Source organism: Oncorhynchus kisutch, linkage group LG15 (genome assembly GCF_002021735.2).
Source record: "Oncorhynchus kisutch isolate 150728-3 linkage group LG15, Okis_V2, whole genome shotgun sequence".
NCBI classification, from domain to species: Eukaryota; Metazoa; Chordata; class Actinopteri; order Salmoniformes; family Salmonidae; genus Oncorhynchus; species Oncorhynchus kisutch.
The window spans coordinates 49,224,484-49,240,824 of NC_034188.2; the positions used below are offsets into that span (position 1 = coordinate 49,224,484).

A 16,341-nucleotide genomic window follows, 5' to 3' on the forward strand; every position below is an offset into this window, starting at 1 on the left:
CATGACACCTTGAATTTGAAAAAAACATTATTATGGTTCTTGAACGGCAGTAGGTGAAGTGGATTTACATCCAGTAACGGATTTACGGTTATGGAATTACATCATGGGTCTCTGATCTGTACTATACAGCAATGCATAATTATGGATATTAATATACAGTACCAGTCAAAAGTTTGGACACACCTACTCATTCAAGGGTTTTCCTTTATTTATTTTTTTACAGTTTTCTACATTGTAGAATAATAGTGAAGACAACAACTATGAAATAACACATGGAATCGTGTAGTAACCCAAAAAAAGTGTGAAACAAATAAAATATTTTATATTTGAGATTCTTCAAATAGCCACCCTTTTCCTTGATGACAGCTTTGCACACTCTTGGCATTCTCTCAACCAGCTTCATGAGGTAGCCACCTGGAATGCATTTCAATTAAACAGGTGTGCCTTTATTAAAAGTACATTTGTGGAATTTCTTTCCTTAATGCTTTTGAGCAAGTCAGTTGTGTTGTGACAAGACTCACCATGGTGGAGTTTAGTCAGCTAGCCAGCGGCACTTGCTGCACTGGTGGCCTTTTTGTGGGTGCTTTTCCAAAGCCTATGCTAGATACTGAAGTGAGTGTAATTTCCTCAATATCAGGAGTTGAGAACTAAAGTTGGCATTATTAGAAATAATTATATTTTCTATACTGTAGTTTTGTAATTATTTTTTCTTTTTTTCCTTTGAGGACCCCCTGCAGTTGAATACCCCTGCAGTACAGTACAGTGAAGTAGATATGTTCAGTAGTACATTATACTGTACTCTTCTAGTGGGTGAGAATGCTTATTACAGTACATTTATTTTGGCAGGGTGTCATATTGAGACTATTTACATTTTTCAAATGAGCCATGCGCGGTACAAACACACACATCAGTACAAAACATAATAAAATACTACATTACAAAACTAGATCATAAACTAACACAATCTTCACATAGAGCGTTCCCCATTGTTTTAAATCCCCTAAAGGGCAATATGCATTCAAGCCTGAGCCTCCCCTGAAACACATTACACATCTGTGGAGCATAAAAACCAAACGCAGCTCTCCCTAAATCAGAAGCCACCCTTGAAACCTATAGCACCATCTAATCTTGTGCTCTTGTATTGTATCCTATTGTTTTGACCTTGACGAGTGTTGTCAGATACATCCCAAATTTCTGCCAGAGCGCTTTGTAAATAAACTAAAGGGAACGCTGCTCTCCTCTTACATAAAGAGATGCCCAACCCACCTTTTGATACAATACACAGTGGCGAGTTCTAAAATTATCACTAGTAATGAGTCTAAGGGCACAATGGAAAACAGCATCTAGAAGTTTAAGTGTGGAAGCTGCTACGTGCATGTAGATTATATCCCCGTAATCTAAAACGGACAAAAGTGGTCTGGACAACTTCCTTACTTTTATCAAAAGACAGACATGCTCTACTGCTGTAAAATAATCCAATGTTGATCTTGAATTTCTTTACCAGCTCAGAAACATTTCATTTCAAATGGCAATTTATCATCTAGGCAGATATCAAGATATTTATAAGAGGGAACTCGTTCAGTTTGTGTTCTGTTCAGGCTAGTAAATTCAAGGTCGCTTAAGTCTAAGTTATGGGACCTAGAAAATAGCATGTTTTTTGTTTGGTTTGCGTTAAGTACTAAGATCTAAGAGTGACTTCTGTAGCACTTGGAAATCAGACTGCAATTGTGAAAAGACTTGGTGTTGCAGACCAATTTTTTTTTAAATAATAGTTAATGTCAAGCCCTACATAATGTAAAAATGTAGGCATACAATGAACATCGCATATAGACTACTGTATATAGAAATCCAAAGCTATTTCCATGTGCAAATTTTATGGGATTTGCTCCATTGGTTTTGTTGGTAGGCCTACATTATGCTCAAATAGCCACAATAGCCTATTGGCTACTGTCTAAAACTGTAAGGGTACAGCCTAAGTGTCACTGTAAACGCTCACAAGACCTAAAATTTGCTCAGTGCCCCAAAACATTTTAGGGAACATTGGTCTCCACTCTTATGGAGTGCCAGCACATAAGCTGCCTTTCATACTTTTGTAATATTTCCCGATGTTACATTTAAAATGTGGGTTATTGAGCCAGCTATGAGGAGTGCTGAAGGGTAGGCGGTAGGTGTTTATAGTAAGTGTCAGTAAGGGCCGGGAGAGGAGAAAGAGTGGGTTTTGACATTCTTGCTTTGACTACTAGATGACAGAAAGATAACAGTTATGAGCTGAACATAACAGTATGCCAGTAGAAGGGAGGACAGTAGCAGGTGACCCAACTGTGGTTTGTAACCACTGATTTCCCATTGTAGCTAATTCAACTGCAGTAATTCCATTACAGATTTTTCATGATTAGTAAACATCAATTGATCATCTCATTTCAGATACGTGAGAGTAACCTCACGATATCTCTCAATATTGGCCACCATTAATAGGATGTTTGAGTGATATAAAATAAAAGTTAACTATACCTGACAAGTATAAGTGGTTTAGGTTCATTTCCCATCCTTGTGGGCTCTACCTGTCAAGCAGCAGAAGGGTGCATTTTCCTATGTACTGTTAGCTGATAATGTTTACGTTGCAAGCTACCGGTAGACACGTTGTACAGTTGGCTAAACATAGTGGTAAGTAGACCTAACGTACTTTTCTCCAACCAATGTAGGCCTACATAGCGAATTTACTTAACATCCCCTTTTCAATATTGTTTTTAAGAGTGTTTAGTCACGCTTGCTGCTGACAGACATGATGGGCTACATTGATTGATGGACCATGTCATGTTGGCTAGCTAGCTAATAACATCACGTCAATATGGCTAATTAAACAAGCTAACTTTCAGGAGATAAACTAGACGGTTATATCCAAATATTGTTTGATTTGCTTTCTATCTATAGTGATGATGAGAATAGTCCAACTGACAATTTTACCAGGACGAGTACTTGCCCACGACGAGCTCTTTCCAAAAGCCTAATCTCTGATGAAGCATGCAAAATAACACATGTTGTTTGCTTAGCTACATGCCAAATGGATAGGCTACCCTCATTGTAGCTGAAATTGCATGATCACTTGGTGTTTACGGTTCATGAAAAACATGCAGTTAGTTACTGGCTATATAACTCTGATAGTTCCTACTATGCTCGTCAAGAGGTTATGATATTACAACCAAATAGTTAACAATGTAGTTGTCAATGGTTTAGTGGGGCTGGGGGTATCCTTGCCCCCCAGCATCCAAATTGGACACTGCACCGTATTGTCTTTTATTTTATTTTATTGATGACAAGCTATGGAATCTATGCTGTTTTTAAATTTGGTTCCAATCCTGTGATAGGCCTACATTTCAACTGGTGTAATTAAAACATGTAGGTGTAGTCAAACGTAATGTCTTAATGGCTACCTATTTCATTCATACTCACAGCTACACCCCTGTCATTCCATCCCATTTATTTATTAGCTAATGTTTTATTTAGATTTCTCTGTCTCCATGTTTTCTCCTATAATTTCCTTTCTTTTTATTTGTCTCTTTTTTTCCTTTTTGCGCTGGTTGTTGTTCTGTTGGGTGTTGTGTTGCTCTGCCTGCCCGCCTGCATTCTGGTGGGCCAGACGTTCTGGTGCAGAAGAGTGACTGTGTTCTAGTGGAGGGGAAGCCCGAGTCCTGTGGTAAGCAGCTCCTGGTTGGTGTCGCTAGCTGCCTGCCTCTCTGCTGGCTCTTTCTCTCGCCCTCTTATCTCTCTCTCTCACACACTCACACTCTCTCACTCTCACCCCCTCTGCTCCTCCCGATTCAAAACCCTCCCCCAGCCTGGAGCTCAAATCTCGCCTGACCCAGCCTCTTTTGTTTTGAATGTCATGAGCATGGCTCTCCCCTACAAGACCCAGGCAAGCACAGCCTGCCTGTTGGAAGAGCTCAAGGAGGGCACAGTACTAGTTTTCCCACTCCCTGACCCTCTCCAGCCCAGTTAATTACTACCTCATTGCCCTCCAAACACTTGTCTTCCCTCATCTCCCAGTACAAGAGGTCTAGGTGTGTGTGCACATCAAGCATGCACGTGTTTATGTGTGTTTCCCTGCGTGTGCGTGCCCTTCTGTTTCAATTACTTTTTGTGTGGTTTTGATTGCAGTGCTTTGACATCTCAACCCTCTACATACACTGTTCTACTAACTCTCCACTCGCTAACAGCAGTATGTACATTAGCCTACAGATTTCAAGAAATCTCTGCAATTATTTGACCCTAACCTTTACAGTGACCAATGAGTGCAGTGGTCGTCTTAATTTGAATCCTTCACCCTCGGTTCACGGTGTTGTTCTTTAGGCCTGCTACCTCTCCTTTCACAGGACACCACTGGGTGTCTGGGTTCACCTACCAAACTGGCCTTCGTCGAACTGAATCTGAGGCCCCTTTTTGTGAAATCATTGTTCTCTCTCTGTCCTGCGAAGGGCTTGTCCAGCGATGTGTGATCATTCAGAAAGATGAGAATGGCTTTGGGCTGACGGTGAGCGGAGACAACCCAGTGTTTGTGCAGCTCGTCAAGGAAGGTAAGGTCGCGCGCACACACACACACACACACACACACAATGGAAATAGCCGTTGTCTTTGCCTTCACTTACTTTTCATCCTCAATAGTCTCAGGGCCAAATCTTAGCATCAGATCATCAGCCAAATACTGGTATATAAAAAAAGTCAGGGACTAACCAGGAAGTTAGTTTAAGGCTCTGGTGTACTGCCATGTCATCTGTGTGAGAGATGGGAATTCTAACAGGCCCTGAATCCAAGGCAGCTCTTGTCTTGTCCCTTATAGAGGCTGATGTGTGCGTAGTGAGCTGCACACATTAGAGAGGGAGAGACGCTCGGGGTCTCAATGTGTGTGTATTCTTATGGATGGGCTTGGTAATGTTTCTCCCAGTTGAAGTTATGAAGGCTGTTGTCTATGCTACGGATACAAGTGGAGTAGGCTACTTTTCAGTATCCCGTACACAGCCCAAAGGTGTTAACATACAGTAATGCATTTATATACAAGTTTACGCTATATCACTCCTTTCAGTCACATTTCTGTTTCCCCACACTTTCAATGTTACATTTAAGATGGATTTAAAATACCTCTATATTCTTTGCGACAGGGTGATATTACAGTTCCCCATATAACGCAGTAGTGTGACATGGTAGGAATTTCTGCCTGGTTGACTAAGCTCCAGACTAACGTATACAAAGCCGCACTGGTGTTTATGTTGTGACGGCACGGGCACTCATTTCTGGTGCCACCTATGTCTCAGTTGTCTCCTGACCCTATAATATTCCTCTGAATCCTATCCCATAATGAACCCTCTCCCTGGCTCCTAAAGCCCTATGTCTGGGGAGGAGCAGCGTAATGGGCTCCTTCAGCACCACACAACCACTGTGATGGTTAGGGGCCTGGAGTTCTCCCGATTAGGTCTGGAAAAACTCAAGCCCCAAGTTATGGTGTACGATATGTTACGATAAACTGTGTACTTCGATAAGGCAAACAGTGGTATTGTAATGGGTATTTTGGGCGTTGTTCATCTTATACACTGTTATTTTTCCCTCCTAAATGGATGTTCTTTGTTTTCCTGACACTCGTCCCCTCTGTTTCCTAGATGGCGCTGCAGAGCGTGCGGGTGTACAGACAGGTGACCGGATCATCAAGGTACACTAATCTATACAGCTGCGGCCAAATATATTGGCACCCTTGCACTTTTCTTAAGTAAATCCTATTTCTTCTCAAGTAAGTTTACATTTAAAAAAAACTTTTGGTCTCTACACCTTGTGAGATTTTCAACATTGTAGAACCAATTTTATTTTTGTTAACTTTGAGTTTGTAATTTTTATTTAGAAAATAAAAATAAATTGCATGGACAACACTATTGGCACCCCAGAGCTAGTACTTGGTTGCACAGCCTTTGGTCAAAATCACTTGTAGCCATCAATGAGCTTGCTGCGCCTTTCTATTGGCAGTTTTGCCCACTTTTCAGTATCGAACTGCTCTAATTCTTCAGTGTTTGATGCGTACCCTCCACCATCTGCTGTTTCAGCTCTTGCCATAGGTTATAGATGTGATTTAGATCTGGACTTTTCATTGGCTACTCCAGAATAGTCCAGTGTTTCTTCCTGATCCATTCCCAGAGTGCTTTTGTGTTTGTGTTTTTTGTCTGGCTGGAAGACCCACAACCACGTTTGGACCACAGGGTTGAACATTGCATTTCAAAACACTTTGATAATCGGCTCATTTCATGACATCACAGGGTAGGATCAAAAGTTTTTTATTTTTTATTAATAATAATAGATTTTCAAAAGCTGCAATGAGTTTTCAGCCCAAGGGAAGAGTATTTTCCTGCTCCTCACTTAGAAATGTGCTGTTTTCACACATGTTGACACTGGTATTATGCTGGAGATAATAAAAATGAGTTAGAACATTGGCGGAGTTGCCCTTTTTAAGTTGAAATTGGTTCTGCAATGTTGAAAATCCAATTACAAGATGTTATTGTTACTGATCACGACCCAGGTGCCTTGTTGCCATCTCAGTATAGTCTCCAGTCACAGCTTGTTTTGTGAACTGAGGCTTCTAGCCAAAACACCGGCTCCACTATGCCACCTGCTGGTTGGATTAGATCCCATCAAAAAACACAAAAACCTAAACATTGCTGTCACTGGGGTGTGTGCGAAGAGGGGTGGATGAATGAAATACTGAATTGACATTAGGCCGGACAGGACATTAACTCATTTGATTTCCAAGCAGCGTTGAATTAATCTTCTCATTATGACTGTTTTACTTCATTCCAGGTGAACGGGACCCTAGTAACACATTCAAACCACGTGGAAGTAGTAAAGCTCATCAAATGTAAGCATTGTAAAGTTTTATTGTTCGTAATTGACACCGGAAAGTCATAGCCTGGTTCCTATTTGTGCTGTATTTCCAACTAATATTTTTGCTGTGGTTGTTCCAAAGACCATAGAAGTTGCTAATACAGCACAAATAGATCTGGGACCAGGCTAGGAAAGTCATGCAATGATAATCAGAATTAGGCCTAGTATTCCGAATACACCTTTTTTTGAACCGTATCTCCGTATCCGTCTTATTTCTTCAGCGGGCTCCTATGTGGCCCTCACAGTGTTGGGGCGACCCCCTGGGTTGCCCCAGATCCCCCTATCGGAGTGCGAGGCTAAGCTGGGGTTCCCGGGGCCCCAGGCTGGGTCGTCCCCTGTCTCCTCTCCAAACGCTACTGGACAGCCAACGGGGGAGCGCCCATACAGCCCCCATGACCGCATCACCTCTCCTCTACCGATATGGGTATGAGAGTGCCTCCTCCTCACCTTTTACCATCTTCTGAGATGCATTCCTCCTTTGTGCTCCATCTTCTCCATGTCATCCCTCTTTGCCTGTCTGTCCTCAGTGTTTGTTTCCATAGTTTACGTTTGTCTGTTCACTAAAACTCTGTTGTCCTCCCTTGCTACTTCACTTCATTTCTTCTACTGTGTGTTTGGTTCCATGTCCTGATCAAGCGCTGTTTGTCTCCTTCCCATTGTGCAGGAAGAGAACAACAGCGTACACAGCCAAAAGGTGGACATCCTGCAGAAGATGTTGTCCAAGGAGCAACAAGATTTGCAGGTGCGCATTCTATCTGATGCAGGAGAAACCATCTCTTTTAGTATTTGGGCATATGCTAAATTCAGGGCCCATAATCATGAAGTGTCTCCGATTAGGGGTGCTGATCTAGTCTAAAGTAGGTGTGCTGATTTTAGTATAGCCTTTTACATTATAATGACTAAGAATTAATGGAGACCTGATCCTAGATCACCACTCCTACCCGAGACGGTGAATATATACGGCTCCTAGTCTATGAATTGATTTTCAGAGACTGCTCACTCTGGACATACGAGGTCAAATACTGTCAAGAAAAGCAATGTTTTGTAGTTGGATGAGGTTACATTTTGAGGCATGTGAAGTCATGGTCTTTGTCCTAGAATTGTATTCGAATAGGTTTTGAGACGTTCAGAACAACACTGGTGTGTGGCTTGTGTTGATAACTGACTATAAGAACTTTTCCTGTGGTTTTGGACTAGAACAGTCACTCTAGCAGACAGTCACTCTAGCAAACAGCCACTCAGAGAGAACCAGTCAACCCCACCACCTCCCCTCCAATAATTCTCTCTTGTGCTTCACAGAGCCACATTACCCACTCCACTAAGCACACTTTACTGCTGCTACGTGTGTAAACACGACAGGGTCAGGACAGTATATAGCCACAGCAAGTGTGTTGAGAAACACCTTTGAAAAGGAGTGCAAGTCTATACCGTTCAAAGTCCAAAATACTTTTATGGACTTGGCTACTTTGGATTCCAATGACTGTCTGACTGAGTGTCTCTGCCGCCCTTCCTCCTTCTCTCCCACCCTACAGGCAATGAAGGAGGAGTACAGCAGGAATCCGATGCCAAAACTACTGAAGGACATCCAGGAAGCCAAGAAGCACATTCCACAGCTGCAGTGGCAGCTCAGTAAGGCCACTGGAGGAGCACAGGTAACTTGCATCCCCCCCGAATAATAAAAAAATATATATATATATTATACAGTGCATTCGGGAAGTATTCAGACCCCTTCCCCTTTTCCACATTGTGTTACGTTACAGCCTTATTCTAAAATGGATTCAATAAAAACATTTTCTTAACAGTCCACCATACCCCGTAATGACAAAGGAAAAACAGGAAGAAAAAAAACAACAGAAATACCTTATTTACATAACTATTCAGACCATTTGCACATCCTTGATCTTTCTACAACTTGATTGGTGTCCACATGTGGATAATTCAATTGATTTTGACATGATTTGGAAAGGCACACACCTGTCTATATAAGGTCTCACAGTTGACCGTACATGTCAGAGCAAAAACCATGCCATGAGGTCGAAGGAATTGTCTGTAGAGCTCCGAGACAGGATTGTGTCGAGGCACAGATCTGGGGAAGGGTACCAAGCATTAAAGGTCCCCAAGAGCACAGTGGCCTCCATCATTCTTAAATGGAAGAAGTTTGGAACCACAAAGAAGTTTGGAACCACAAAGAGTGAGCAATCAGTGGAGAAGGGCCTTGGTCCGGGAGGTGATCAATAACCTGATGGTCACTGACATAGCTCCAGAGTTCCTCTATGGAGATGGGAGAACCTTCCAGAAGGACAACCGTGTCTGCAGCACTCTACCAATCAGGCCTTTAAGGTACAGTGGCCAGACGGAAGCCACCCCTCAGTAAAAGGCACATGACAGCCCGCTTGGAGTTTGCCAAAAGGCACCTAAAGGACTCTGACCATGAGAAACTGATGAAACTATTTGGCCTGAATGCTAAGCATCGCGTCTGGAGGAAACCTGGCACCATCTCTACGGTGAAGAATAGCGGTGGCAGCATCATGCTGTGGGGATGTTTTTCAGTGGCAGGGACTGAGAGACTAGTCAGGATCGAGCGAAAGATGAACGGAGCAAAGTACAGAGATCCTTGATGAAAACCTGCTCCAGAGCGTTCATGACCTCAGACTGAGGTGAAGGGTAACCTTCCAACAGGACAACGATCCGAAGCACACAACCAAGACAACGCAGGAGTGGCTTCTGGCTATTGTAATATGTAGTATTAATAACTAATAGCTAGTGTGAGAATCTATGGTTTTCTGTGAGTGCCATAATCAGTCCAATGAGTTTTCCCGGACTATGTAACCCTACCAGGACAAGTTTTAGCCTTGCCCTAAGCAATGATATTTATAGGTAGTTGATCTGTGCATGTTCTGCTCCATTTCTGTAGACTGTGTGTGTTGAAATCATGACAATATAGATGTATACAAAATACTTGTTGGTTTTCGCTTTCAATTATGGGGAATATTTATATTTTCTGCGTGTGACTGACTGTGATATAATTCTAAGGATGCCCTGCAATTGGGTGACGGAGATGACGGTAGCATGGTGGACATGGACCACACCCCTTCCTCCAGGGGAGACAGTAGCAATGACCTCTCGTGGAGCAGCAGTACCATGTCCCCTGTAAGTGTTACTTTCAGTTTTGCACCTAGCAGACAGTACACTACAACCCAAACCCGCAACCCACTGCTGTGTCCCAAACAAGTGTTTGTTATTGGACCGGTCCAGATAATCCCTCCCTGTTTCAGCTGAGTCTCTTCCATTTGGTTCCTAATGAACACCACCCAGGTCTAGCTAGGTGAATGTTTGATAGCTTACCAAATGTTATCCTTTTGCAGGTTCTCCGCAGTTTTGCACCTGCCTCCCCGGAGAGCCTGTGCCAAAGAGACATGTTGTCCTACCACAGCCCAAAGAGCACGCCCCGAGACAGCTTCAACTCCTGCCACTCCCCCGACCCAGAAGACACTCCAGACCTGGTGAGATCGAGACCTGGCTAAAGTTCATTTGGGCATGCTACTGAAAACACTTAAATGTTTTGCCACGTAAAACCAGAATGAGCGTTTCTAATTGGACTTGTCCAGGTTGTCCCTCCCTGTTTCAGTCAATTTTCTTCCATTTGGTATCTAATGAACATGACCCATGCCCTGCAGATGTGGCGCCAACTTCATTAAACACCCCTTTGATGGTATATGAGGTTGTTAGCTACCTCAGAGAACGGAGCAGTCAACACTCAATGAGTGCGAGATCTAAGGGCTGTGTTCCTCCTCTCCCCACCCCTCCAGGACTCGCTGTCCCCCTCTGCTGTAAACAGCCCTTCCTCACGCTTCGTCTCCCAGATCATTGGAGCTGAGGACGACTACTTTGACTCTGATCAAGAACAGGTAGGCCCTAAATACAGGTGAAAATATAACTTCTTTGCATTATGGCCTATCGACCCAAACGTTAGTTTTTTAACATTCATTACAAACACTGTGAAGCATACCAGAGTGCTGGAGTTTTTTTGTCCAGATTTCTCTCCCCCTATAAGGATGAAAGACTGACAAGCCTCACTGAGGATTTTCTAATGGGGTTAAGCTAGCTCGTAACACACACACACACACACACACACACACACACACACACACACACACACACTGTGTGTATCTCAGGTCAATGGCCAGTGCAGCTGTTTCCAGAGCATGGAGCTGCTCAAGTCCAGACCTGCTCACCTGGCAGCTTTCCTGCATCACGTTGTCTCGCAGTTTGACCCTGCACCGCTGGTAAGAGTCCCTACACACACACACACACACTCACCCGACCATGTTTGTGTTGTGACCAGTTACAGACAACAATATTATTTTTTTATTTTTTTTATACAAAAATACAGGGATGTCAGTACAGTGCTGACACAAAGACATGATGGTGTAGAACGTGTTTGTGTCACCTCTCATTGATCATGTGAAATGTTTCTCTCCAGCTCTGCTACCTCTTCGCTGACCTGTGCAAGCAAACTAACTCCAAAGAAACCAGACGGGTGTTCATGGACTTCCACAGCTTCTTCATCGACCGGGGAGCTGTGAGTTGAGTTGAACTAGCCTACATCTGGGCCCACATTCACCAAGAGTCTCAGAGTAGAAGTGCTGATCTAAGATCATGTAACTCATATTTAGTATGCTCTAAAAGGATAAATTGATCCTAGATCAGTGCTCCTATTCGGAGACTATTTATGAATACGGCGCCCTGTAGTCTCAAGTGGCTTTCATCCACAGTCACTACAAGATCCCAGCTAGCTTTTATCCAAACTGCAGGCCCAAGCCAGGACAGACATGCACAGTGCACTGTTGTTATTAAACAAACCCCACAGCGCTGTGGCAGAAGTCATGGACTCCCCCCACACCAGTTGTGATTAAACACCTACATCCCCTGACAGTGTTGGTATGATATGCAACACTAGTGTTACTATAGAGCAGTGTGTTTGTTTGATTGGTTTATTCTGTCAGGAGTCCCCTCTCCCTGCAGTAATACATTTCTCCTCAGCTGGAGCCGTCATTTCTCTCATCCACTGTTCTGTTGACTCCCAATGCAATATATTGTAGTGCCTAAGACCGCAGTACTTGAGGGACCCAGAGATTTTCTTCTGTAGTTTGTTTTCTCAGACACTACTAACATACATACGGCATACATTTAGGACTTCTTCTGCACTTGTCATTTTACTCTTTTTGTTAAATGTCAAGTATTTTTACTCTAGTGTTTCTGTTAGCCACATATAAACAAGTCTGGCTTTGCCAATGCCCATCTAAATGTGTTTTATTTTCATACAGAATTTAAAAGTAGCTGTTCCCGAGTCCATCTCCTCTGACCTTGGTGAGTATTTGTGACTTTGCTTTCATTTCCATTAGTTTCCCTGGCTGACACATCCATGCCAAGTCACATCTGGGTATATGGAGGAATGACCATTGTTATCTAATGGAATGCCAAATAGAGCCAACTCAAGTTTCCTTACTTCAACGGTGTACTAGCAACATTATCACAAAGCCTCAAAGTGTGTGTTTGGTTGTTTAACCAGTCTAACAAAAAACAAAACAAATTGTCAGACTCCAGTCACCCAAGTCATAGACTGTTCCCTCTGATACCGCGCGGCAAGCGGTACCGGAACACCAAGTCTAGGACCAAAAGGCTCCATAACAGCATCTACCCCCAAGCCATAAGACTGCTGAACAAGTAATCAAAAGGCCACCCAGACTATTTACAGTGCTGCTACTCGCTGTTTATCATCTATGCATAGTCACTTTACAAATTACCTCAACTAACATGTACCGGTACCCCTGTATATAGCCTTGTTATTGTTATGTACATTTCTTGTTACTTTTTGATTGATTCGATTTTTACTCTAGTTTTTGTAGTAAATATTTTATTAACTCTATTTCTTGAACTGCGTTGTTTGTAAGTAACCGTTTCACGGTGAGGTCTACACCTGTTGTATTCGGACCATGTGACAAATAAACTGTTATTTGATTTAATACTACTATCCCACATCAGTTATTGAGAAATCAAAGCTTAAACTGTATTTTGTGTCAACCTTCTTCCTATCTGTGTTGTTGTGTGGTGGCTGTGCAGACCGGCGGAGGACGGAGTTGATCCCTGAGGAGCAGAACAGACAGTTAGTCCAGATGATGCAGGACACCCTGCTCCCTGACATCCAGAGGAACCTGGAGGACTTCAGGTCAGTCACCTTGCTCGTGCTCTTCCAAAATGGCTGCCTTTCCCATTGTTGTGTACATATGTGTTAGTCATATGTAAAGATAGATGCAAGTGAGTCTTACATGTAGACAGTGTAACTGGTTGTCTTTTTAAACGTTAAGTTATTATAATCCTGTTATAAGTATGCAATGTAAGTATGATGTAAGCATGTTATAAGTCAACATACTGTAAGTGGGATCTTGACACCGTGGTTTGTGGGGTGTGCAGGCAGAAGCGCAGTATGGGCCTAACCCTGGCTGAGGGGGAACTGGCCCGGCTGGACACGGAGCGCGTCAGAGACCGGGTAGCACTGGAGAGAGAACGCTCCTGTGCTGAAAACATCATCACCAAGATCGAGGATGTCCTGTTAGTAGCAACACTCACAGCTTTGTTTCTTAATGTAGAAGTTCTTTAAAATTTATTTTACTTGCTGACACATTTTAATTGAGGCTGATAATATATTGATTGGAAGTCTACTACTTCTGTCTAATTGTTTGAACTTATTTTTGTACTCTGACATGTTAAAATCATTTTCTGTACAATATCATTTGTTCTAATGGAATTTCTTGACATATTTTAGGTTGACAACCCAATCCACAGAGGAGGAGAAATGGTGAGGGGATTCTCTTTTGTTTATCCATTGGAAAGAACAGATATGAGCCCTACATATTTCACACTATCCGTTGATTTTAGTCGGTGTGATGTCTGGGGAGTGTCAGTGTAAGACTTTATGGTCACAGGCTGACTGGAGACCATGATCGTGTTCAGTAGGGCACAACGTAGCAAAACATTTTGCAGCCAGAAAAAAAACACTGGTGTTATTGGACAAATTCATGTAGAACCTCCTTGTCCCACTGAACACAACCGATACTTACTTGTGGCTGTGAACACACAAAATACTCAGTGCTCAATGTGTTTTTTTTGTTGTGTGTGTGTGGGTTTTTTACTGCACACCCCCACAGAACACTCCATCCTCTAAAGCTAGAGTTGGGAGCACAGGCTGTTGAGCTTTTGGATGGATGTGGTGAAGTGCACTGCACTCCTTGAGGGGTTTAAGACACTTTGGGGCCTTGCAGACTCTTGGCCTTTCTAACCACTGTCTGTGTCATTTCTACTCAATGTCACACTGGAGACAAACCACCTAGTTTCAGTTCACTGCACAGAAAGAGGACAAGAACACCATATTAGATGATTTTGAGGTTGAGCAGTTAACATTATAACAGAAGTCACGTTGAATATGTGGAGTATCTCTTTGCCAGGGGGCAATCTAGCTACATGAGCTCTTGGCCAACCTCCTTTAATAACAAATGACATTTCTCGAGTTCATTTAGATTCATACGGGACTATTTCCGACGTTGTGCAACGACCTTATTTCAAATGCCATATGGTCCCGGCATATCCCAAATGATTAATGAATGGACGCGACATCTTGCCGCCGTCACTCGTTTTCACAGCATATGGTCAAAGCCACGCTAAAGACACGTCAACATGTAGTTCACTTCAGCTTCATCCCAATCTGTTCCATTGATATAAAACCGAGAACATGGCAATTGAGCCTGAGTCTCTAAATCCGGGAATCCTCATTGGTCTGTTGCAGCACTACTATGCAGTATGTCATCCTCGCGTACATGAAGCGCCTTGGAGTGAAAGTCAAAGAGCCACGGGGCCTAGAGTTCAAAAGGGTCCGCCTGAACTTTCTCCCCAAGATCAAGGTATGAGCCTACCCTTACACTGAACCCTGCGCTAACCTAGCTCGGTTAACAATCACCCACCCTGCTATATCTCTCTTACTGACTGATCATGGGATGTCTGTGATCAACAGAAGAGCGTCAAGACCGAGAAGGAGGGAGGGGAGGAGAAGGTGAAACGAACCAGGTTTCCCAGCATCCTCGGGCCTCCGCGCCGGCCCAGCCGCGTCGACCCCACGTCCAGTGAGTCTGTCTGCGTTATAAACAACACTGGCTTTCATTTAGTCATTTAAGATGATAAACATCAGTGACCAACACTAGTATACTATAGGTCTCCCAATTTACTGAACCCCTGGAGAGGCATTTGTATTGGTAGATGGTTATCATCACCCACATTCAAAACAAATCATTGTGTTACTATGGAAAAAAGGAGGAGCAACAGAAAAGTAAATAGATCCTATAGTATTGACTCCTGCTACACCTCTGTGTGTCTGTCTGTATGTGTACTTCCTGCCTGTCTCTCCGACTGATTGTCTGCCTGTCTTGTCTGTGTGAGCAGTCGGCAAGGCCATGGACCTCAACAAGCCGCGGCCCCAGAAGCAGCTGTCCCAGCCCTGCCTGGGGGCCGTGGAGCACCTGGAGGCGGGTCGCCTGACGGCCAGTCAATCCAGCGAGGGCTCAGAGCTCACACATTCCTCCAATACCAACGCCACCTCGCCAACCAACAACACCACCAACAGCCACGCCTCAGACGGAGGCAGCAGAGACTCTGAGTTTGGTGCGACCCTGAACTTCCACATACTGTACAAGACTCTCGCTAGTACATACCTACTAAACTCTCTAGCTAGCACAATTCCCACATACTGAATTCTAAACCAAGTACCCTAGTCTCTAGACCACATACTATATCAGGCGCAAGCAACGCAAGACCAATTATGCTCCCCATAGTGTTTGAGGAGCACGGTTTGTCTGTGGCGCTCTCTAAATTCCTGAATCTCGACATCTCTGTAACTTTGTGTTTGGTTTTATGTCCTAATTGTTAGCTGTCAATATTACCTATTATTTTGGGGTCATTGTAGCTGTAGTAGAGCTGGGCAAAACAGTGCATTTGGAAAGAATTCAGACCCCTTCCCTTTTTCCAAATGTTACATTACCGCCTTAGTCTAAAATGGATTCAATCATTTTTTTCTTCAATCTACACACAGTACTCCATATTCACAAAGCAAAAACAGGTTTTTAGAAATGTTTGCAAATGTATTACAAATAAAATAAACAGACCTTATTTATATAACTATTCAGACCATTTGCTATGAGACTTGAAATTCCGCTCAGGTGCATCCTGTTTCCGTTGATCATACTTGATGTTTCTTCAGCTTGATTGGAGTCTGTGGTAAATTCAATTAATTTGACATGATTTGGAAAGGCACACACCTGTCTATATAAGATCCCACAGTTGACAGTGCATGTCAGCGCAAAAACCAAGCCATGAGGT

General features: G+C 43.2%; 1 protein-coding gene across 9 annotated transcripts in view; it reads left to right on the top strand.

Moving 5' to 3' along the window:
• LOC109905382 (rho guanine nucleotide exchange factor 12) overlaps positions 1 to 16,341 on the top strand; it is a 65,950-nt gene that overhangs the window by 36,622 nt on the left and 12,987 nt on the right. For 6 of the 9 annotated variants that reach the window (XM_020502721.2, XM_020502722.2, XM_020502717.2 and 3 more), the window contains 19 exons: positions 3,638 to 3,694; positions 4,473 to 4,571; positions 5,649 to 5,698; positions 6,832 to 6,889; positions 7,137 to 7,339; positions 7,580 to 7,657; positions 8,448 to 8,567; positions 9,949 to 10,065; positions 10,281 to 10,418; positions 10,725 to 10,823; positions 11,091 to 11,201; positions 11,399 to 11,497; positions 12,243 to 12,285; positions 13,039 to 13,144; positions 13,390 to 13,527; positions 13,742 to 13,774; positions 14,759 to 14,873; positions 14,984 to 15,092; positions 15,409 to 15,627. In XM_020502721.2, the coding sequence (XP_020358310.1) occupies positions 3,638 to 3,694; positions 4,473 to 4,571; positions 5,649 to 5,698; positions 6,832 to 6,889; positions 7,137 to 7,339; positions 7,580 to 7,657; positions 8,448 to 8,567; positions 9,949 to 10,065; positions 10,281 to 10,418; positions 10,725 to 10,823; positions 11,091 to 11,201; positions 11,399 to 11,497; positions 12,243 to 12,285; positions 13,039 to 13,144; positions 13,390 to 13,527; positions 13,742 to 13,774; positions 14,759 to 14,873; positions 14,984 to 15,092; positions 15,409 to 15,627 (1,992 nt within the window). The remainder of the gene's footprint in view (positions 1 to 3,637; positions 3,695 to 4,472; positions 4,572 to 5,648; positions 5,699 to 6,831; positions 6,890 to 7,136; positions 7,340 to 7,579; positions 7,658 to 8,447; positions 8,568 to 9,948; positions 10,066 to 10,280; positions 10,419 to 10,724; positions 10,824 to 11,090; positions 11,202 to 11,398; positions 11,498 to 12,242; positions 12,286 to 13,038; positions 13,145 to 13,389; positions 13,528 to 13,741; positions 13,775 to 14,758; positions 14,874 to 14,983; positions 15,093 to 15,408; positions 15,628 to 16,341) is intronic. The other 3 variants (XM_020502723.2, XM_031790432.1, XM_031790433.1) reach the window with 1 other exon arrangement.